Source organism: Macaca nemestrina, chromosome 4, assembly GCF_043159975.1.
Source record: "Macaca nemestrina isolate mMacNem1 chromosome 4, mMacNem.hap1, whole genome shotgun sequence".
NCBI classification, from domain to species: Eukaryota; Metazoa; Chordata; class Mammalia; order Primates; family Cercopithecidae; genus Macaca; species Macaca nemestrina.
This window is the reverse complement of record NC_092128.1, coordinates 55,149,247-55,172,085: the sequence shown is the minus strand read 5'-3', so window position 1 is coordinate 55,172,085 and position 22,839 is coordinate 55,149,247. Positions and strand designations below refer to the sequence as shown.

Sequence of the window (22,839 nt, the reverse complement as noted above, 5' to 3'; positions counted from 1 at the left end):
AAAAATACTGCCCAACAATCCTGTAGAACTAAAAATAGTTAAAAAAAATCTTATGCATAAAGATGCAAAAAGTATGGTTATTAAATCATAACATTACTTTATATGTTTTTCTTTCATTCAACTCTAGAAACACCCAAATTTATGGGCACCAAAGGACTTTTGACACATTTTTTTTGTTTGTTTCTGAGGTGGAGTCTTGCTCTGTCGCCCAGGTTGGAGTGCAACAGCGTGATCTCGGCTCACTGCAACCTCCGCCTCCCTGGTTCAAGCAATTCTCCTGCCTCAGCCTCCCAAGTAGCTGGAACTACAGGCATGTGCCAACCTGCCTGGCTAATTTTTGTAGTTTTAGTAGAGATGGAGTTTCACCATGTTGGCCAGGCTGGTCTTGAACTCCTGACCTCAGGTGATCTGCCCGCCTTGGCCTCCCAAAGTGCTGGGATTACAAGCATGAGCCACCGTGCCTGGCCAACACATGATTTTAAAAAAATCATGATACTGATTGAAAAGATCTTATTTAGAGGACCATAGAAAGGAAATGAATAGACTACTTTTAACCATGGACAAAAAAGGCAAGTGGTGTTTGTACATCTCTCCAGGCACATTTCTCCACAATGACTTTGAGTCTTAGGTTATAAACCTAAACTGATACAGTAAAATGGACTTAATGTTGTGTTGCCTTTTTTTTTTTTTTTTCCTGGACTTGGGTGAAAATGAAATTTTTGAAGCAGGTAAGATTAAAACAACTTAAATTCCAATACTAGGAGAATCCATAAATTACAATACATTATTTGATGAAATATTATACAGCCATACAAAATGATCAATATGAAGATATACCAGCAATATTAAGGGAGAAAGAGAGAAGAAAGAATTGCAAATAAGTTGTAAAGGCTGCATAGAAATGTTTGTCTAATGGACTAGTACTAGAAGAGAGCACAAACAAATGAAAATATTGTGATGTTTGCAGGACTTCTCTATTTTTTGAGAAATCTATTTGTGTTACTATAGCATTAGCATAGTTTGTACAATAAAAGTAATAATAGAACAGATTTAACAGAATGAATGGAGTGACTTAAAAACACTAAGCAACTTAAATGCTCATAAAACTTTCACTATATTCCCTTTCTGTGCTTTGTCGGTGGTAAGTATTCATGCAAACTGAATCATATAGTAAGAGTTTTAGATTAAAAAAAAATCAATCAGGAATTGAATATAAGATCATTCCTTTAAGAAACATTTACTTCCCAAGATGTGTCACTATCTCTACCATTCCTCCACCCCCAATATAAATACGTAACTTGCCAATTGATCTCACATATATTATTTTAAGACATGGCAAAATTTGTTAGAATAACCACAGGGGCAACATAAAAAAATATGCCACACATCCCAAAGATAACTTTGTGCTTTAAAGTACTTGAAGACAAACAATCCTCTTTAAAGAAAGGTATAACTTACAAGAGAATTGTGTAATTTGCATGGATGTTCCCTAGCTTTCCATGGCCACAGATGCATATTAGAGTCATGTAAGTACAATTTTAAACTTTGGATAACTTTCAATATACTATGGGAGATTCTTCCACAGAACATAAATGAATTATTTGCTAAAGTAACCAGCTGGAAAGAAATACAGTAAACACAAATAGTGTGGTGGCATTTTCCTAGGAGTAATTCTTAAATCAGAATTTAGAATACGTTAATACAAGTTAATTATATGGCATATATTTAAGGATTTAATTTTGCCTTTATCCCTCTATTTCATTTTGTTGATTCATTAAAATATTTTCTTTTAGAATACTATTTTGTTTCCTTTTACTTTTGTGGGCAGTTTGAGTTTGAGTTTTTTTTTAAATTTTTTTTCTGACAACTTGCAACCATAAAACTTTAAGTTGTAACCTCAATTTATCTTATAGTGCCTTCCCACTGACTGTGGAAGAAAAACAATTGAAAATGTGTAACTACCATTCACATTAAGAACAATCCAAGAACAATATTTAGTAAGCTTCTCAGTCATCTGTTATCTGCCTTCTCTCATACTCTATCTCCAAATTCTATGTTCCCTTTCTAGAATCAGTTTCCTCCAGCTTCTCTGTCTAAACCTTTCCGCTGTAGTCTCTATATCCTCTCTCTCTTCAAGGAATGGTTAATTTTCCCCTTCCAGGCTTAACTGAAAGTGGGCTCCCTGCAAAGGACATAGTCTTTTCTTCAGCTCCTTCCAATGAATGTTTAACGCTCTACTGTACCCCCAGACAGTTCTGTCAGGTGGGGCTGGTGTCCTGTGCAAAAAGCTCTGCTACTCTGAGATTAGGACGATTCTGCTTACCATCCCCATCCTCTTTGTCGCTATCCCTTAGCCATTGAGTAATTTAGCATACAGTTCAGTCTTCCTTTCCAACCCAAGTCCTGCGTCAGCCTAGTGACTTCACTATATATTTCTTACCTCCAATAACCTTTTCTACTCTCATAATCACACTCAGAAATGCTCTACTTCTAAAGAAATAAATTCAGACATTCTACCTTATGATCCCCAATTTCTTCCTTTTTTGCTATCTGGAACATGTTGGGACAATCAGTTCACAAATGCCTTCATTTTTTCCTGAGCTACAAACATTAACTGAGTATCTATGTGCTAGGCACTGAACTATTAGCCCCCGACTGGCTTTACTTCCTTCCTGGCCTTCCTAACTTAGACTCCATGATTCATCAGATCACGTGGTTACTTGCTGGAATCCACTGAACTTACCTGGCAAAACCCCAATACGATGTGATTTCAATTATAATTATTAGCTGTCCCAGTCTCTAGCATATGGATTGGTGTTGGAGAACACCACAAGTCTCACAGATTGGTGCCATTGTAAATTCAAGGTCAAGAACCTCAACACTCCCAACAAACTGCTTTCCTTTCAACAGTTTCTTCCATTCCCCATGGCAGCTATTTCAAATGTTTCAGATTTCTCTAAACTGCTACTACTTCTGCCCTTAGTCTCAATTTTGTCTCCTCCTTCTCAGAGAATATAGAAGTCATCAGATCAGAACTCCCTCAACTTTTTGCACCAAACCTCCAAATTCAGCTCCATCAGAATCCATCTTTTTCTCTTGTTATAATGCAAGATCCGCTCTCTCATCCACGGCTCTTGCAACTTAAATTCTAAATCCCATGCTTATATAACATTTCAGTAATTGCGTGCTTTAAATTAATCTTTCTTGCTTTTGTATCATTAACTCTCCTTCTCTATCTGTTCTTTCCTGTCAGCATTTAAATATGCTCAAATCTTTAAAAAATAAATAATAACCCTCTCTCAACCATACAACCCCTTTAGCAGTTATAATCCTTTCTCTCGGCCAGACACAGTGGCTGATGCCTGTAAACCTAGCACTTTGGGAGGCTGAAGCCGGTGGATCACCTGAGGTCAGGGGTGTGAGCCAAGCCTGGCCAACATGGCAAAACCCCATCTCTACTAAAAATACAAAAATTTTCCGGGCGTTGTGGCACGCAACTGTAATCCCAGCTACTCAGGAGGCTGAGGCAGGAGAATCACTTGAACCTTGGAGGCAGAGGTTGCAGTGAGCGGAGATCATGCCACTGCACTCCAGCCTGGGTGACAGAGTGAGATTCTGTCTAAAAAAAAAAAAAAAAAAAAAAAAAAAAAAAAAAAAAATCCTCTCTCCTTTATAGCAAATAAATAAATAAATAAATCATAGAATATAGGCTAATAAAAATAGGATATAGCTATGTTATATTTGTTGCTGTATCTCCCCAAAGCCTACCACAGTGTTTTGTTTATAATGGGCAACACAACAAATGTTAAATGAATGAAAAACATTCTCTCTTTGCTACATCTACTTTCTCATAAGTACTACAATATGACTTCTACTTCATCATACTACTGAAAGTGTTCTGGATAAAGCTATAAATGACTGCTTTATCAGTAAATCAGAGAATTCTGCTTGATTTCTTGGTGATAACTGACTTTTGACCATTACTCCCTTCCCTTATAGTTTCCTAGTTTTCCTTTATATACAACTTTATATGAACTGTTATATGCACTTAAGCTCACATCATGAGTTATTTTCTCATGTTACTATCCTTCAAAAGTGTGATGTTCGGTAACTGTATAAAAATACATGATGCTCCATTTCGCTGGCGGAGCAAGATGGCCAAATAGGAACAGCTCCAGTCTCCAGCTCCCAGCGCCAGCGACACAGAAGACAGGTGATTTCTGCATTATCAACTGAGATACTGGGTTCATCTCACTGGGGAGTGCCTGACAATCGGTACTGGTCAGCTGTTGCAGCCCGACCAGCTAGAGCTGAAGCAGGGCGAGGCATCGCCTCACCTGGGAAGCGCAAGGGGGAAGGGAATCCCTTTTCCTAGCCAGGGGAACTGAGACACACAACACCTGGAAAATCAGATAACTCCCACCCCAATACTGCGCTTTAAGCAAACGGGCACACCAGGAAATTATATCCCACACCTGGCTGGGAGGGTCCCACGCCCACAGAGCCTTCCTCACTGCTAGCACAGCAGTCTGCCATCTAACCGCAAGGCAGCAGTGAGGCTGGGGGAGGGGCGCCCGCCATTGCTGAGGCTTAAGTAGGTAAACAAAGCCCTGGGAAGATTGAACTGGGTGGAGCTCACAGCAGTTCAAGGCGGCCTGCCAAGTCTCTGTAGACTCCACCTCTGGGGACAGGGCACAGCTAAACAACAACAACAACAACAAAAAGCAGCAGAAACCTCTGCAGACACAAGCAACTCTGTCTGACAGCTTTGAAGAGAGCGGTGGCTCTCCCAACACGGAGGTTGAGATCTCTGAGAACGGACAGACTGCCTGCTCAGGTGGGTCCCTGACCCCTGCGTAGCCTAACTGGGAGACATCTTCCACTAGGGGCAGACCAACACCCCACACCTCACACGGTGGAGTACACCCCTGAGAGGAAGCTTCCAAAGCAAGAATCAGACAGGCACACTTGCTGTTCAGCAATATTCTATCCTCTGCAGCCTCTGCTGCTGACACCCAGGCAAACAGGGTCTGGAGTGGACCTCAAGCAATCTCCAACAGACCTACAGCTGAGGGTCCTGACTGTTAGAAGGAAAACTAACAAACAGGAAGGACACCCACACCAAAACCCCATCGGTACGTCACCATCATCAAAGACCAGAGGCAGATAAAACCACAAAGATGGGGAAAAAGCAGGGCAGAAAAGCTGGAAATTCAAAAAATAAGAGCGCATCACCCCCTCCAAAGGAACCCAGCTCATCGCCAGCAACGGATCAAAGCTGGACGGAGAATGACTTTGACGAGATGAGAGAAGAAGGCTTTCGTCCATCAAACTTCTCAGAGCTAAAGGAGGAATTACTTACCCAGCACAAAGAAACTAAAAATCTTGAAAAAAGAGTGAAAGAATTGATAACCAGAATAATTAATGCAGAGAAGGCCATAAACGAACGGGCAGAGATGAAAACCATGACACGAGAAATACATGACAAATGCACAAGCTTCAGTAACCGACTCGATCAACCGGAAGAAAGAGTATCAGCGACTGAGGATCAAATGAATGAAATCAAGCGAGAAGAGAAATCTAAAGAAAAAGAAATGAACAAAGCCTGCAAGAAGTATGGGATTATGTAAAAAGACCAAATCTACGTCTGATTGGGGTGCCTGAAAGTGAGGGGGAAAATGGAACCAAGTTGGAAAACACTCCAGGAGAACTTCTCCAACCTAGTAGGGCAGGCCAACATTCAAATTCAGGAAATACAGAGAACGCCACAAAGATACTCCTCAAGAAGAGCAACTCCAAGACACATAATTGCCAGATTCACCAAAGTTGAAATGAAGGAAAAAATCTTAAGGGCAGCCAGAAAGAAAGGTCGGGTTACCCACAAAGGGAAGCCCATGAGACTAACAGCAGATCTCTCGGCAGAAACTCTACAAGCCAGAAGAGAGTGCGGGCCAATATTCAGCATTCTTAAAGAAAAGAATTTTAAACCCAGAATTTCATATCCAGCCAAACTAAGTTTCATAAGTGAAGGAGAAATAAAATCCTTTACAGACAAGCAAATGCTTAGAGATTTTGTCACCACCAGGCCTGCCTTACAAGAGGCCCTGAAGGAAGCACTAAACATGGAAAGGAACAACCGGTACCAGCTATTGCAAAAACATGCCAAAATGTAAAGACCATTGAGCTAGGAAGAAACTGCATCAACTAATGAGCAAAATAAGCAGTTAATATCATAATGGCAGGATCAAGTTCACACATAACAATATTAACCTTAAATGTAAATGGACTAAATGCTCCAATTAAAAGACACAGACTGGCAAACTGGATAAAGCGTCAAGACCCATCAGTCTGCTGTATTCAGGAGACCCATCTCACATGCAGAGACACACATAGGCTCAAAATAAAGGGATGGAGGAAGATCTACCAAGCAAATGGAGAACAAAAAAAAAGTAGGGGTTGCAATCCTAGTCTCTGATAAAACAGACTTTAAACCATCAAAGATCAAAAGAGACAAAGAAGGCCATTACATAATGGTAAAGGGATCAATTCAACAGGAAGAGATAACTATCCTAAATATATATGCACCCAATACAGGAGCACCCAGCTTCATAAAGCAAGTCCTTAGAGACTTACAAAGAGACTTAGACTCCCATACAATAATAATGGGAGACTTCAACACCCCACTGTCAACATTAAACAGATCTACGAGACAGAAAGTTAACAAGGATATCCAGGAATTGAACTCATCTCTGCAGCAAGCAGACCTAATAGACATCTACAGAACTCTCCACCCCAAATCAACAGAATATACATTCTTCTCAGCACCACATCGCACTTATTCCAAAATTGACCACATAATTGGAAGTAAAGCACTCCTCAGCAAATGTACAAGAACAGAAATTATAACAAACTGTCTCTCAGACCACAGTGTAATCAAACTAGAACTCAGGACTAAGAAACTCAATCAAATCCGCTCAACTACATGGAAACTGAATAACCTGCTCCTGAATGACTACTGGGTACGCAACGAAATGAAGGCAGAAATAAAGATGTTCTTTGAAACCAATGAGAACAAAGATACAACATACCAAAATCTCTGGGACACATTTAAAGCAGTGTGTAGAGGGAAATTTATAGCACTAAATGCCCACAAGAGAAAGCTGGAAAGATCTAAAATTGACACTCTAACATCACAATTAAAAGAACTAGAGAAGCAAGAGCAAACACAGTCAAAAGCTAGCAGAAGGCAAGAAATAACTAAGATCAGAGCAGAACTGAAGGAGATAGAGACATAAAAACCCCTCAAAAAATCAATGAATCCAGGAGTTGGTTTTTTGAAAAGATCAACAAAATTGATAGACCGCTAGCAAGACTAATAAAGAAGAAAAGAGAGAAGAATCAAATAGACGCAATAAAAAATGATAAAGGGGATATCACAACCAACCCCACAGAAATACAAAGTACCATCAGAGAATACTATAAACACCTCTACGCAAATAAACTAGAAAATCTAGAAGAAATGGATAATTTCCTGGACACTTACACTCTCCCAAGACTAAACCAAGAAGAAGTTGAATCCCTGAATAGACCAATAGCAGGCTCTGAAATTGAGGCAATAATTAATAGCCTACCAACCAAAAAAAGTCCAGGACCAGATGGATTCACAGCTGAATTCTACCAGAGGTACAAGGAGGAGCTGGTACCATTCCTTCTGAAACTATTCCAATCAATAGAAAAAGAGGGAATCCTCCCTAATTCATTTTATGAGGCCAATATCATCCTGATACCAAAGCCTGGCAGAGACACAACAAAAAAAGAGAATTTTAGACCAATATCCCTGATGAACATTGATGCAAAAATCCTCAATAAAATACTGGCAAACTGGATCCAGCAGCACATCAAAAAGCTTATCCACCATGATCAAGTAGGCTTCATCCCTGGGATGCAAGGCTGGTTCAACATACGCAAATCAATAAACGTAATCCAGCATATAAACAGAACCAAAGACAAAAACCACATGATCATCTCAATAGATGCAGAAAAGGCCTTTGACAAAATTCAACAGCCCTTCATGCTAAAAACTCTCAATAAATTCGGTATTGATGGAACATATCTCAAAATCATAAGAGCTATTTATGACAAACCCACAGCCAATATCATACTGAATGGGCAAAAACTGGAAAAATTCCCTTTGAAAACTGGCACAAGACAGGGATGCCCTCTCTCACCACTACTATTCAACACAGTGTTGGAAGTTCTGGCTAGGGTAATCAGGCAAGAGAAAGAAATCAAGGGTATTCAGTTAGAAAAAGAAGAAGTCAAATTGTCCCTGTTTGCAGATGACATGATTGTTTATTTAGAAAACCCCATTGTCTCAGCCCAAAATCTCCGTAAGCTGATAAGAAACTTCAGCAAAGTCTCAGGATACAAAATTAATGTGCAAAAATCACAAGCATTCTTATACACCAGTAACAGACAAACAGAGAGCCAAATCATGAATGAACTTCCATTCACAATTGCTTCAAAGAGAATGAAATACCTAGGAATCCAACTTACAAGGGATGTAAAGGACCTCTTCAAGGAGAACTACAAGCCACTGCTCAGTGAAATAAAAGAGGACATAAACAAATGGAAGAACACATCATGGTCATGGATAGGAAGAATCAATATCGTGAAAATGGCCATACTGCCCAAGGTAATTTATAGATTCAATGCCATCCCCATCAGCTACCAATGAGTTTCTTCACAGAATTGGAAAAAACTGCTTTAAAGTTCATATGGAACCAAAAAAGAGCCCGCATCTCCAAGACAATCCTAAGTCAAAAGAACAAAGCTGGAGGCATCACGCTACCTGACTTCAAACTATACTACAAGGCTACAGTAACCAAAACAGCATGGTACTGGTACCAAAACAGAGAGATAGACCAATGGAACAGAACAGAGTCCTCAGAAATAATACCACACATCTACAGCCATCTGATCTTTGATAAACCTGAGAAAAACAAGAACTGGGGAAAGGATTCCCTATTTAATAAGTGGTGCTGGGAAAATTGGCTAGCCATAAGTAGAAAGCTGAAACTGGATCCTTTCCTTACTCCTTATACGAAAATTAATTCAAGATGGATTAGAGACTTAAATGTTAGACCTAATACCATAAAAACCCTAGAAGAAAACCTAGGTAATACCATTCAGGACATAGGCATGGGCAAGGACTTCATGTCTAAAACACCAAAAGCAACGGCAACAAAAGCCAAAATTGACAAATGGGATCTCATTAAACTAAAGAGCTTCTGCACAGCAAAAGAAACTACCATCAGAGTGAACAGGCAACCTACAGAATGGGAGAAAATTTTTGCAATCTACTCATCTCACAAAGGGCTAATATCCAGAACCTACAAAGAACTCAAACAAATTTACAAGAAAAAAACAAACAACCCCATCAAAAACTGGGCAAAGGATATGAACAGACATTTCTCAAAAGAGGACATTCATACAGCCAACAGACACATGAAAAAATGTTCATCATCACTGGCCATCAGAGAAATGCAAATCAAAACCACAATGAGATACCATCTCACACCAGTTAGAATGGCGATCATTAAAGTCAGGAAACAACAGGTGCTGGAGAGGATGTGGAGAAATAGGAACACTTTTACACTGTTGGTGGGATTGTAAACTAGTTCAACCATTATGGAAAACAGTATGGCGATTCCTCAAGGATCTAGAACTAGAAGTACCATATGACCCAGCCATCCCATTACTGGGTATATACCCAAAGGATTATAAATCATGCTGCTATAAAGACACATGCACACGTATGTTTACTGCGGCACTATTCACAATAGCAAAGACTTGGAATCAACCCAAATGTCCATCAGTGACAGACTGGATTAAGAAAATGTGGCACATATACACCATGGAATACTATGCAGCCATAAAAAAGGATGAGTTTGTGTCCTTTGTAGGGACATGGATGCAGCTGGAAACCATCATTCTCAGCAAACTATCGCAAGAACAGAAAACCAAACACCGCATGTTCTCACTCATAGGTGGGAACTGAACAATGAGATCACTTGGACTCGGGAAGGGGAACATCACACACTGGGGCCTATCACAGGGAGGGGGGAGGGGGGAGGGATTGCATTGGGAGTTATACCTGATGTAAATGACGAGTTGATGGGTGCTGACGAGTTGATGGGTGCAGCACACCAACATGGCACAAGTATACATATGTAACAAACCTGCACGTTATGCACATGTACCCTAGAACTTAAAGTATAATAATAATAAAAAAAAATGATGCTATTGATTGACTGCCATTTTAGACATTTAGGTTATATCCTGTGATCCTTATTATCTCATTTGTTCTCTGCCACAGGTGTTTGGAATGAGGCCAACCTTCCTTTTTTTTGGTAACTATCCTTGGGACTTCCTCTCCCATCAAGCCTTGATTTGGAATGAGACTGTCTCTGAGCTTCCTTCTTGCTGTTCCCCAAAACAAATTCATATGGTTCCCCTTCATCTGAATTTTTACTGCTAATCACTGTAGGAAAACATGCAATATTTATTTAGTACATACTAAGTTTAAAGCACTATGCTAGGTTTGAGGATAAGGCAGTGACAGACATAAACACAGTCTGCTTTGAGCTTATGAGCTTATATTCTAGAAAGAAAGACGAACTATAATTATTCAATTATTTAAGTAAAACTTGTTAAGTATAATGAAGAACAAAATGGGAACTTCCAAATTTTGTGTGTGTGTGGGGGGGTATGGGGTGGGGGTGATGATGGTGGCTGTGGTATTTGTGAGAAGGTGTCTTTAAGGAGCAGACATTTAAACTGAAATCTAAAGGTTATGTAGCAGTTAGGTAGGTGAAGGAGAAGAGAAGCTGGAAAATGCTGTATATACAAGGATGGGAAGCAGAATGGTGAATATAAAAAATGGAAAAAAGCCACAGTGGTTAAAGTGCAGATACTGAGGAAAGAAGGTGTATGTGCTAGATGGGGCTAGGCACAGGTAGGAGCCAGATCATTTGGGCCTTGTAAGTTATTGAAAAGATTCTGTTATTTATCTCAAGAGCTATGGGAAACTACTGAATTTTTTTAAGGAGCAGGGTGACATTAAATTTTTATAAAATCATTCTGGCTACAGCATGGATAATAAATTATAAGAGGATAAGAGCAGACAGAAGATCAATTAGACTGCTAGAGAAGAGATGATGGTGGCTTGATCTAGAGTGATAAAAGTATCATGATAACAAGTGAATGAAATTGAGACAAATAAGAGGGGCTTTGTAAGCTCAATAGGCCAAATGGTTGAATATCACGAGTGGGGGAGAGAGAGATGTCAAGAAAGACTCTCAAATTTCAGGCCTGGGCAACAGAGCAGACTGCAGTGCTTATCACCGAAATAAGAAACACTGGAGGAAAGCCAGATATTTCACTTTTTGTTGGCGGGTTGAAGCAGAGGTTAGAATTCCTAAGTTCGGTTTTGGAAATGTATTAATATAGCTGGGAAACAACAATAAAGGTCAAGAATATTGTACACTTGATCTTAGCCAAAAGGCCGAGAAGCGATGGGTCAAGAATATTATAAAAAATAGATCTAGTCTTTAAAAATAGGGACATTATTAATACACAGATGACTGTCGAAGTCACAGGTGTGGCTCAAGTTGCCTAGGGAAAAAAATGTAATATGAGAAAAGAGCCTAGGGCCAAGCCTCAAGGAACAGCTATATTTAAAGGTCAGGTGGTAAAGATAACCTTTGTTAGTAAGAACAACCAAAGAATAAAGAGGAACACCAGAATACTGTGGAATCATGTCTAAGAGAAGAGAGTTTTAAGAAAGACACAGTAGCCAACAGTGTTAGGTGCCACTGAGAGGACAAACAGCCGAGACTAACAGAGGTTCTGGGATAGTGGAGGAGATGGAATTCAGAGCATAGGTAAAAGAATCCACCTTAGGAAGAAGAAACCCATCCTGCTGAAAAAGGAGAGTAAGAGAAGATGGACACCAACACAGGTAGCTCAATTCTCAATTGAGGGTTTCAACTTTGTTCTGTGAAACAGAGTGAAGACTGAACAGAATGAACGCAGACATTAGAATTTGTGGTTTAAACAGAGTCAAGAATTTAGGTGGAGGCTGGGCGTGGTGGCTCATGCCTATAATCCCAGCACTTTGGGAAGCTGATACAGGCAGATCAACTTGAGGTCAGGAGTTCAAGACCAGCCTGGCCAACATGGTGAAACTCTGTCTCTGCTAAAAATTAGCCAGGAATGGTGGTGTGTGCCTGTGATCCCAGCCACATGGGAGGCTGAAGCAGGAGAACTGCTTGAACCTGGGAGGCAGAGGTTGCAGTGAGCCAAGATCGCACCACTGTACTCCAGCCTGGGCGACAGAGCCAGACACTCCATCTAAAAAAAAAAGAAAAGAAAAAGAAAAATTCAGGTAGAAAAGAAGTCTGGATACCAGGTGCCCTATCATTTCAACACATGAAGTGGAATGGCTGGGGAGACAAAAATCAGTCTTAAGGAGAATAGGGAAATAGAGCCAGGTTGCATGGGTCTCAAGGAAGTCCACATTTTTATAAGAAGTTGGGGGCAGTAACAGTCTGGAAGTGGCAACAGGAAGGATGGCACTGAAATGACCTCCAACCCTGAGGGATTAGGGTTTGAGAAAATACATAGCTACAACTAGAGATAAGTCCAGGGGAAGCAGCATCCCAAAGAAGGAATCAGGTTTTAGCTAAGGCAATGAGGAAGACTATTAGAAGAATGGGGCACATGGGAGGGAGGGAAAGAATGAAAGGTAAAGTTAGCAAAAACGAAGTACAAAACACGGGGATGAGAGAATGGAAGAGGGCAGGTGTGGGGAGGAGCGGGTGCTCATTCTACGGATATTGCCCATGGGAAGTAGAGAACAGTAAAGAAAACAAAAGAAAGTTACAGAGTCCCCAAGTTCTATGCCAAGATTCCAGGTCTAAAGTTCTTGCTTGCAAGGTGGTAAATGAAAGTGCATGTCTCTGAAAGTGTTGAGCATCCATCACTGTGATGCTCTGCACTAAAGGAATGTCAAATTAAGTCTGATTCAATGGAGATTCACTATATTAGGAACCCACAAACTTCTGTTTTGCATATGATTATGTTGGGGCACAACCTAACATTCAGAGTAATAATAAAATCCCTGAAATAAACAGGCTTCCCTCCAAATTTATGCCTTGGATAGAGGCTCTTAGATACAGAAGTTCCAATATAATTGCTTTTTAAAAGGAAGTAATTGCTTTGTGATCATACTTAACACACTAAAAAATAAGTTTCTGCTCAATTTTCTGTGTAAAAGTTTGCCTGGTTTTATTAAAATGAAACATTAAAACCCTTGACTTCATGTTTTAGAGCCTATATGCCACAAAAATGTGGTAAATACCTGCATCATATTATCACAGAACTCAAAAACATTTTTTTGTAGACGGGGGTCTCACTACGTTGTGGCTCATCTTGAACTTCTGGCCTCAAGCAATCCTCCGACCTCAGCCTCCCAAACTGTTGGGAATACAGGTGTGAGCCACTGCATCTGGCCATTCATTCACTAATTTATTATTTATTTTTCAGAGCACTTTTAATTCAGAAGAGGCTTCAGGGAGAAGCTGCCAACCTATGGACTTCAGAATCTCAAGAAGCTGTAAAATTAATCATCAGAGGAGATCTGCAAATCTATACTGATATCAAGCACTGTTTTAGGCTGGAAAAAATAATGTCTCATGCCTATATACTGTTAATTTTGAAATATATGTAAATACTTTTATGACTAATTTTTAAAGGATGCTAAAATGGAATCTTCATATTCAAAAAGATTAGGAACACACTGTCTATGGAATGCCCTGTTCAACCTGCCAGTCTACACACTCATCACCTCTTCCATTACAATCCTGACAGATTGTTATCCAGCTGCAACCGTATGATGAAGTCACTTATTCATATAAATGGTTTGAACATTTTCCATAACACTAAGTACACTTCTTTGTAAGGAAACTTGTATTTTTAGACAGCTTTCATTTTGACAAATATACTTTCTTCCCCAGAACTTCCAACACTCTAGAATTACTCAGAATTAGTTTCATCCATTTTGCACATGACAGACCCCTGAAATACTTAAGACAGTTCACATGTCCTTCCTAAGGCTTTTCTCTCACACTCTGTCCTTCAGTCAGGGACGTGACACAATTCCTCATTCTACCACTCTCCTCGTGCCCCTTCAGCATGTATCCATTTGTCTCTCTGAAAACTCTAAACACAGCACAGCACACCAGATTTGATCTGCCTGTGACAACACACAATAGAATGATTATGTCCCCTGACCTAGACACTATATTTCTATCAGTGTTACCTAAGTCAGGATTTTTAAAGCCTTGTAGTCAGCTAAAAAATTTAGGACTTAAGTCAGCTTTCTCCCATCTTATTTCAATACAATAGAGTTTTCTGTAGCCAACTGTCCATTAAATCTTACCTTGCTACTATGGGATCATTTATTCCAGCCTATTAAGGTCTTTCAGAATCTTGATTTTTGTCCTCTAACATATTAGCTATTTCTCCCAATTATATGTCATTTGTAAATTTGAGAAAGTTCATTCTATAGTAGCGGTTATTCATTCTTGGCACTTAAATACATGATTTTTTTCATGTTTAAAAGTCATGACTAATGACATTACATTAGGAAAACACTAATTTTTATATTTAGTATCTCATTTACATAATTCAAGACATTTTACCTTGCAATAGCTCTGATGAAGTCTAGAGACACTGTGCATTTATATTTTGGTCCATCAAGCTGATCGTCATGGCCAACCAGGGTTAACAGCTGAAGGGTCACTAGAGAGGTAATCTAAAAGAGAACATTTTTATAAGAAACTGTTTTAATAAGATTATGTAATACTTTTGTTTCTGAAACATCTTATAGTCTGATAAAGATACATAACTGAATCACAAAAAACGTCTGCAAAGAAAATGACTACTTTGCAATCTGTAAACACAAATTTGTACATGTCTACTAGTCTGACAACTAGGACTAGTTGTCAGAGTCCTCGTTTTTTTATTTTTTTTATTTTTTAGAGATATGGTCTCGCTCTGTTACCCAGGCTACAGTGCCATGGCTTGATCACAGTTCATTGGAGTTTCAAATTCCTGGGCTCAAGTGGGGCTCTCAACTCAGCCTTCCCAAGTGGCTGGGACTACAGGCACATGCCCACCACACCTAATTTTTTTTTTTTTTTTTTTTTTTTTTTTTTGAGACGGAGTCTCGCTCTGTCGCCCAGGCTGGAGTGCAGTGGCGCGATCTCGGCTCACTGCAAGCTCCGCCTCCCGGGTTCATGCCATTCTCCTGCCTCAGCCTCCCGAGTAGCTGGGACTACAGGCGCCCACAACCGCGCCCGGCTAATTTTTTGTATTTTTAGTAGAGACAGGGTTTCACTGTGGTCTCGATCTCCTGACCTTGTGATCCGCCCGCCTCGGCCTCCCAAAGTGCTTGTTTTGTAGAGACAGGGTCTCACTGTGTTATCCTGGCTGGTCTTGAACTCCTGGCTTTGTGATTCTCCTGCCTTGGCCTCCCAAAGGGTCGGTGATACAGGAGGGGAAGGCAGGGAAGTGCTGGGTAGAGAAGGGCGTGGTCCCTGGCTAGTGCTCCACCCCCAAGTCTGTGCCCACAGACCTAGGTAAGGACTGGCATTTCAGTTTTCATGCCTAAATGTTACATTTTCCAAGACCACCCTGGCTGGACGTTAAGAGGAATACACTGGCGGAAGAACACACAAGCGGCTGGACAGCGAGAGGAACATACCGGCAGACACCTGCAGATGCCAGCAGGCCATCTATGGTGGGACGACACAGAGTTTGGCCAAGAACGGCTAGACTTCAGGGGAAAACCACCTTCCCACTCTATCCCCCTTCGGGCTCCCCATCCATCTGCTGAGAGCTACTTCCACTATTCAATAAAACCTCACACTCATTCTCCAAGCCCACATTTGATCTGATTTTTCGGTACACCAAGGCAAGAACTCGGGATACAGAAAGCCCTCTCTCCGTCCGATACGGCAGAGGGTCTAATTGAGCTAACACAAGCCACCTACAGATGGCAAAACTAAAAGAGCACACTGTAACACACACCCACTGGGGCTTCAGGAGCTGTAAGCATTCATCCCTAGATGCTGCTGTGGGGTGGGAGCTCCACAACTTGTCCGTGAGCATGCTCCCATTAGAGGTTTGAGCAGCAGGACGCTGAAGAGGCGAGCCACTACCCCTGCGAGGGGGACGAGGGAACTTTTCCTGCTTCACTGGGATTCCTGGTGTGAGTCACTGCACTCAGCCCAACCAAGAGTCCTAGTTTAACAACTGATTCAAACAATCAGTCCTTAAGAATTCTACTAGAGACAGCTTTGTTTCATTAGTGACTCAGACACATGACTGCCAAACCTTTAAAAGCTGCAAATAAAGCACATTCCTTCTCTAAACATTTTACAGAATTTCTATCTAAATAACTCAGAATACAAAATCTATACTCCTTTGGGAATAAAACAATTATAATATGGATTTAGGCCCTTTTAAGAGTTGGGTAGCTGGTTAGATAAAAGATAAGAAATACATCCTTCAGAACTGGGCTTAGTCTTAGTTTAAAACTTTCTTTCTTTTTTTTTTTTTTTTTCTGAGGCAGGGTCTCACTCCATTATCCATTCTGGATTGCAGTGGCACAATCATGGCTCACTGCAGCCTCAACCTCCCCAGACTCAAGTGATCCTCCCACAGCAGGCTCCTGAGTAGCTGGTACTATAGGCACATGCCACCACACCCAGCTAATTTTTTGTACTTGTTGTAGACATGGGGTTTTGCCATGTTGCCCAGGCTGCTCTTGAGCTCCTGGGCTCAAGTGATGCACCTACCTAGCCTCCAAAGTGTTGAGATTACAGACGTGAGCCACCGCACCCAACCATTGCTTTAAAACTTACTGCTGATCATGTACTCAGGAAAACACCAGAAGGATTATTAGTAAAAGCAAAAGTGTATTTTGATAGGTCAAAATTAAAGTACAAAATCACTTAACATTCATAAGGCCAACTAAAATATTAAGTTCTTTGAAATCTAAGAAAGGAAGCTGATCCAAGAACTGAAATTCTTTGAGTGCCCATTGTCTTCTCCTAATTTCTTATTTTTATCTCCCATAGGCCAGCAGGAAAAAGAGCCAGCAATGGCAGTAAGATAACATTTGGAGACTTAGTTACCTGTAACTGTTCAGTGGCAATATGAGTAAGAGTTTTAGGTTACGCATACCTAATCATATGTCTTAGGAATTAAAATGTTCACTTAATTTGGGACTAATACTTTACAGATGCTAAGTAAACATCCTATGAATAATAAAAACACTAATAGCAGTAGTAATTTGCTTGGTACTAAGTACTCTATACACACTATCTCATGTTATTCCTCATTACCCTCATGTCCACAAGGTGGACATTATTATACTTTTTTTTTTTTTTTTTTAAATAGATGAGCTTTAGAGATCTTAAGTAACTTTCCCCCTATTCCAGATCTACTGGCTTAGCAAGAATTCAAGAATCCATGATCATCTTATTATACTACATTTCCCATTACCATTTTGAAGGGAAAATTGTCATGCAGTATTCAGTCTGCGATTACTTTACTAACAAATCAAAGGGTGAACAGATAATAAATATATAGAGTATCTTATGTAGAGAAAATCCTATATTCAGTAAATATGAAACATTATTTCAACTGGAAAAGCAATTTATATTAATACATCAAAATACAAAGCTCTGCATTCAAAAGGCTAAGACTTTAATTTCTAATTCAGTATCAATAATTAGGTTACAACTTGAAATATCTTTTATAAATATTCTGTGTGTGTGTTGAAAAGAATATGTATTTTGCAACTGTTACGTGCTTTGTTACATGTCTATTGCTTTGTTACATATATGTCTATTACATAAGACACATATGTAACAGACATTATTTGTATGGTTAAATCTTACATTTTTAAAATCTGCCTGATCAAAACTGACACAGGTATTAAAATTCTTCCGTTATCACAGAATCTTTTTCTGCTTTGTATTTTTTAAGCTACGTTACTAGGTAACGTACATACAGATTTAAAATTACGTTTTGTTGACAAACCTTTTCATTATAATAACTCTTTTTTTCTCCAGTAATGTCTTAGTTTACGATGTATTTTTTTCTAATCTTAATATAGCTATATTAGCATTCCTTTATGTGCTCTGCCTTTTTCTTATGTGACTTTTCATGATTCTTTCAAGGTTCATGTTTTCTCAATTTAAAACAGTTCTCATGTAAATAACATATAGTGGGATTTTGTTTTTATAGTCACTCTGACAACTTTTACCTTTCGTTAGGACCATACATAGACTCCATTTGTTTTTTTTTGTTTGTTTTTTTTTTTTTTTTTTTTTTTTTAGACAGAGTCTTGCTCTGTCGCCCAGGCTGTAGTGCAGTGGCCGGATCTCAGCTCACTGCAAGCTCCGCCTCCTGGGTTTACGCCATTCTCCTGCCTCAGCCTCCTGAGTAGCTGGGACTACAGGCGCCCGCCACCTCGCCCGGCTAGTTGTTTTTTTTTTTTATTTTTTAGTAGAGACGGGGTTTCACCGTGTTAGCCAGGATGGTCTCGATCTCCTGACCTCGTGATCCACCCGTCTCGGCCTCCCAAAGTGCTGGGATTACAGGCTTGAGCCACCGCGCCCGGCCCATTTGTTTTTAATATAGCTAACAATTTTCTAAATTTTTTTTTCTACCTTTATATTGACCTATTTGTCCTTCCTTTCCTTTTTCTCATTCCTTTCTTACCTTTTGTTGTAATTATATTTTCTTATCTCTTTTTACTTTTACTACTTTGTAAGTAGTTCTATAGTCCTTTTAATTCGAATGTCCATTTTGATTTCTTTTTTGGCTCTCTGCTAGTTTGGAAGTCCTCCTTTATTTCCAACTTACAGAGTTTTTTCCAGTTTTTTGTTTTGTTTTTGGAGGATCACAGAAGGTGATCTGCATACTAGCAATCCTCTGAAATTTGTTGAGGCAGCTAGGTTCTCTGGGAGGAAAGAAGGGTGCATAGGAACCTGGGTGTCACTGTGACAGACTGAAAAGGATCATGGTGGCCACCCTGTCTGTTACGCCCACCAGGCCCCTTCTTGCTTTATTCCAAGAATGTCTCCAGTTGATGATGACAGAGCCCAGAGCATGCCCACCATGTGGGATGACTTACCCCAGGCAAATGAGGTGCAGGGTAACAAGAGTTTTTTCTCTTACTTATTAAGGTATCTACATAATATCCTACATTTTGCCTCTTAGCCTGCAAAGTCTAAAATATTTACTATGTATCCCTTTACTGAAAAGGTTTGCTGACCTCTGCATTAGAAGATTGCTAGATTCACATTGTTAATTTAATCAACATTAAAACTAAGATGTTTAGTAACTTGCTCAAAGTGATAATTACTGGATGGTGCCAGAAACTCACTTGACCAGAACTTAAATCTCCTAACTCCAACTCCAAAACTTTTTAAAAGCATGCCTAAGCTGTGATCACAGCTAAGAGAGTGCACATCTAACAGATGTATTATACTCTTGCCTGAAAAGAGTGTGTTCTAAAAGAATTAGGATGATCTGCAAAATAGTCATAGAGGGAGAATTCAATAGAATAAACCCAATAGTATGCCTCTAGTACTAAGATGCAAGACTCTTTGCCCATTAACTTAGAAATCTGCTATATGCTACAAGTTTGCATCCACCGTAGAGGTGGAGCTGTCTGGCTGTCACTTAAGGTATTAAGATCATTCAATTATCTCATTCCCATTCTCACCACTGGGCGCATTTGGATTCCATACTTAATCTTCTAATTTCGGAAGAGAGAGAACATAATTTAAGAGAAAAAAAAATTCAAAGTTAGTAAGATCTATCTTTTGCCACTTGCTAGCAGTAGACTTCAGATTGGTCAGTTAAACATTGTGGATCTCAATTTTCAAAACTAAAAATCATCGTAATAATCTTTCAGCCACACAGGGATGTTCTAAATATTTATAACTATAAATGAGCACCAAAAAACTGTTAGAATAAATGCTTTCAGTAAAATTGCAGAATACAAAAATCAACAAACATGTTTATACACTTACAATGAACTATCAAAAAAGAAAATTTTAAAAAATCTCATTTACAACAGCATCAAAAAGAATAAGACATGTAAGAATAAATTTAATCAAGAACATGAATTATTTATACACTAAAAACTAAAAAACATTGATGAAAGAAATTCAAGAAGACACAAATAAGTGAAAAGATACCTGTGTTCAAGGACTGGAAGAATTATTATTATTAAAATATCCATACTACCAATGCAATCTACAGATTCAATGCAATCCCCATCAAAATTCCAATGGCATTTTTCACAGCTGGAAGTATCACAATTCCTGATTCCAAAGTATATTATTAATACAAAACTATAGTAATCAAAACAGTATGGTAATGGCATAAAAATGGACACACAGATCCACAGAACAGAAAGTCTGGAAATAAAACCACACATATAAGGTCAATTAATCTTTAACAAGGGTACCAAAAATACACTATGGGAAAAGGATAGTCTCTTCAATAAATGGTATTGGAAATATTGGATATCCACATGCACACAAAATAAAAATGAACTCTTATCTTACACCATACACAAAAATTAATTCAAATGGATTAAAGACTTAAATGTAAGACATGAAACAATAAAATTCCTAAAAGTAAACATAGAGAAAAAAATTTTCTGACATTAGTCTTGGCAATGATTTTTTCAATAGGCTGCCAAAAGCACAGGAAACAAAAGCAAAAGTAAACAAATGAGACTACATCAAATTTAACAGCTTCTTCACAGCAAAGGAAACAACCAATAAAATGACAAGGCAATCTACAGAATGGGAGAAAAAAAAATAAGGTACATCAAATGGCATAAACAAGATAACAGAAACAAAATTATATTAGCAACTGTATTAAAAGTAAATGAAATGCTTCAAATAAAAAGACCGAAAAAATCAAACTGCATTTTGTTTAAAAAAGATACATATAAAATGGAAGCATATGTGAAAGTTAAAGGTCAAGGACAAAATTGAGATATGTCACACAAATTCTAATAAAAAGGACAATGATGAAAATATGTTAAACATCAGACAAAACAGACATGAAATGAGGTTTAAAGAAAGGTTCACTTAATAATGATAAAATGCAGGCCCTGAGCTCATATCTCTTACAAGATTAACTGCTTGAGACCTGTATTATGAAGAGAAGAGACACAGAACAGGATGGACAGCCAAGGGATCCAGAAGTCTTCTGGGGAGAGTAAGTATTGCTAAAACCCAAGACAAGACGAATTCATTAGCCTTCCCAGTTTGGAAACAGGTAGAAATCTATAATAGACAGTAGACCTGAAATTTTAATGAATAGGAAGATATGTAGTAAAGAGTGAACACAGTCTTCTATTGCTAAGTATATTAACTTCAACCCTTTCTATTTTTCTGTGAGGGATTCATTTGCTAAAATAGGTTAGTAACAGCTATTTGAAAAATCATGCATTGAACTCTATTATTAAAGGCAGTTCTCCTTAGTACTTTTTTTAATACAGAAGAAAACATTAATTACCTTGTACTTTGCCACTGACATTTCCTTATATTTCTCATAACTGATACTTTCCTGTTAATTCAAATACTCACATATTTAGATTCTTTAATTGAAACTGTATGCTAAATTACTTTTTCTACAATTTTTCCAGAGAAAAACAAAAAATCTGTCTTTAATATAGTTAAGTTAGGGTCTTAAGAATATTTTCAGATGCCTTGCAGTTTGTTACTTTTAGCACATTAGTTATAACAAATGTCCAAAGGCAGAAAGTTGGAACAAACAGGTCCTTGAAGTCACTTTCAGTTCTACCAGGATTCCATGGCTAAATTAATCATGTAAATTGTGCAAAGGATATAATATCACTTCAGCTGAAGATGTAGCAGCTAAAAGGCATTTCCAGAATATTAATAAGATGACTGATCAGTTTTTTTTACGGGTAGGGCTAATTTAGGAAAAGCTAATACATTAAAAGAACTAAATCTAAAAAAAGCAATTAAATTAGAACGTGATTTTTCACATTAAAAAAACTCATTTCAGTCTTTTGTTATTCAGATATTCAGGAGAATATCTATTACATAAAGCAGTGAACAGGTCAGGTGTAGTGGCTCACACCTGTAATCCCAGCACTTTGGGAGGTGGAGGCAGAGGCAGGTCGATCACTTGAGGCCAAGAGTTTTAGATCAGCCTGGTCAACATGGTGAAACCCCATCTCTACTAAAAATACAAAAATTATCCAGGCATGGTGGCGCGCGCCTGTAATCCCAGCTACTTGGGAGGTTGAGGCATGAGAAATGCTTGAACCCAGGGAGTGGAGGTTGCAGTGAGCTGAGATCGCACCACTGCACTCCAGCATGGGTGACAGAGCAAGACTCTGTCTCAAAAATAAAAATAAAAAAAATAATAATAAAAAGGAGTGAACAAATGTACTAAATATTTAAAGGTACTTTCCCAGTTTATTAAAATTTTGCTAGAGTAAAATTGAAAACAAAATCAAGCACAAAGATTAATTAGTGGAGTCAACATTTTGAATCTCAAACGTATTAGTTTATTAACTTACTAAATGAAAACTTCTGGAAAAATACATATAAAACTTTAAAAATTATTTCTATACATGCATAAATAGCAGAATATTCACCTTCCTCTCTATTATCCAATCCTTAAATTAGCTAATTTTTATTT

The 22,839-nt window shown here is 38.7% G+C and overlaps 1 protein-coding gene across 5 annotated transcripts in view; it reads right to left on the bottom strand.

The window, feature by feature from the left end:
- The window catches only part of LOC105475344 (origin recognition complex subunit 5), an 84,379-nt gene that overhangs the window by 1,609 nt on the left and 59,931 nt on the right, over nt 1-22,839 (bottom strand). For 4 of the 5 annotated variants that reach the window (XM_011730514.2, XM_011730515.2, XM_011730516.2 and 1 more), the window contains one exon: nt 14,766-14,878. In XM_011730514.2, the coding sequence (XP_011728816.1) occupies nt 14,766-14,878 (113 nt within the window). Of the gene's footprint in view, nt 1-14,761; nt 14,879-22,839 lie in introns of those variants that run through there. The other variant, XM_024790808.2, reaches the window with a different exon arrangement.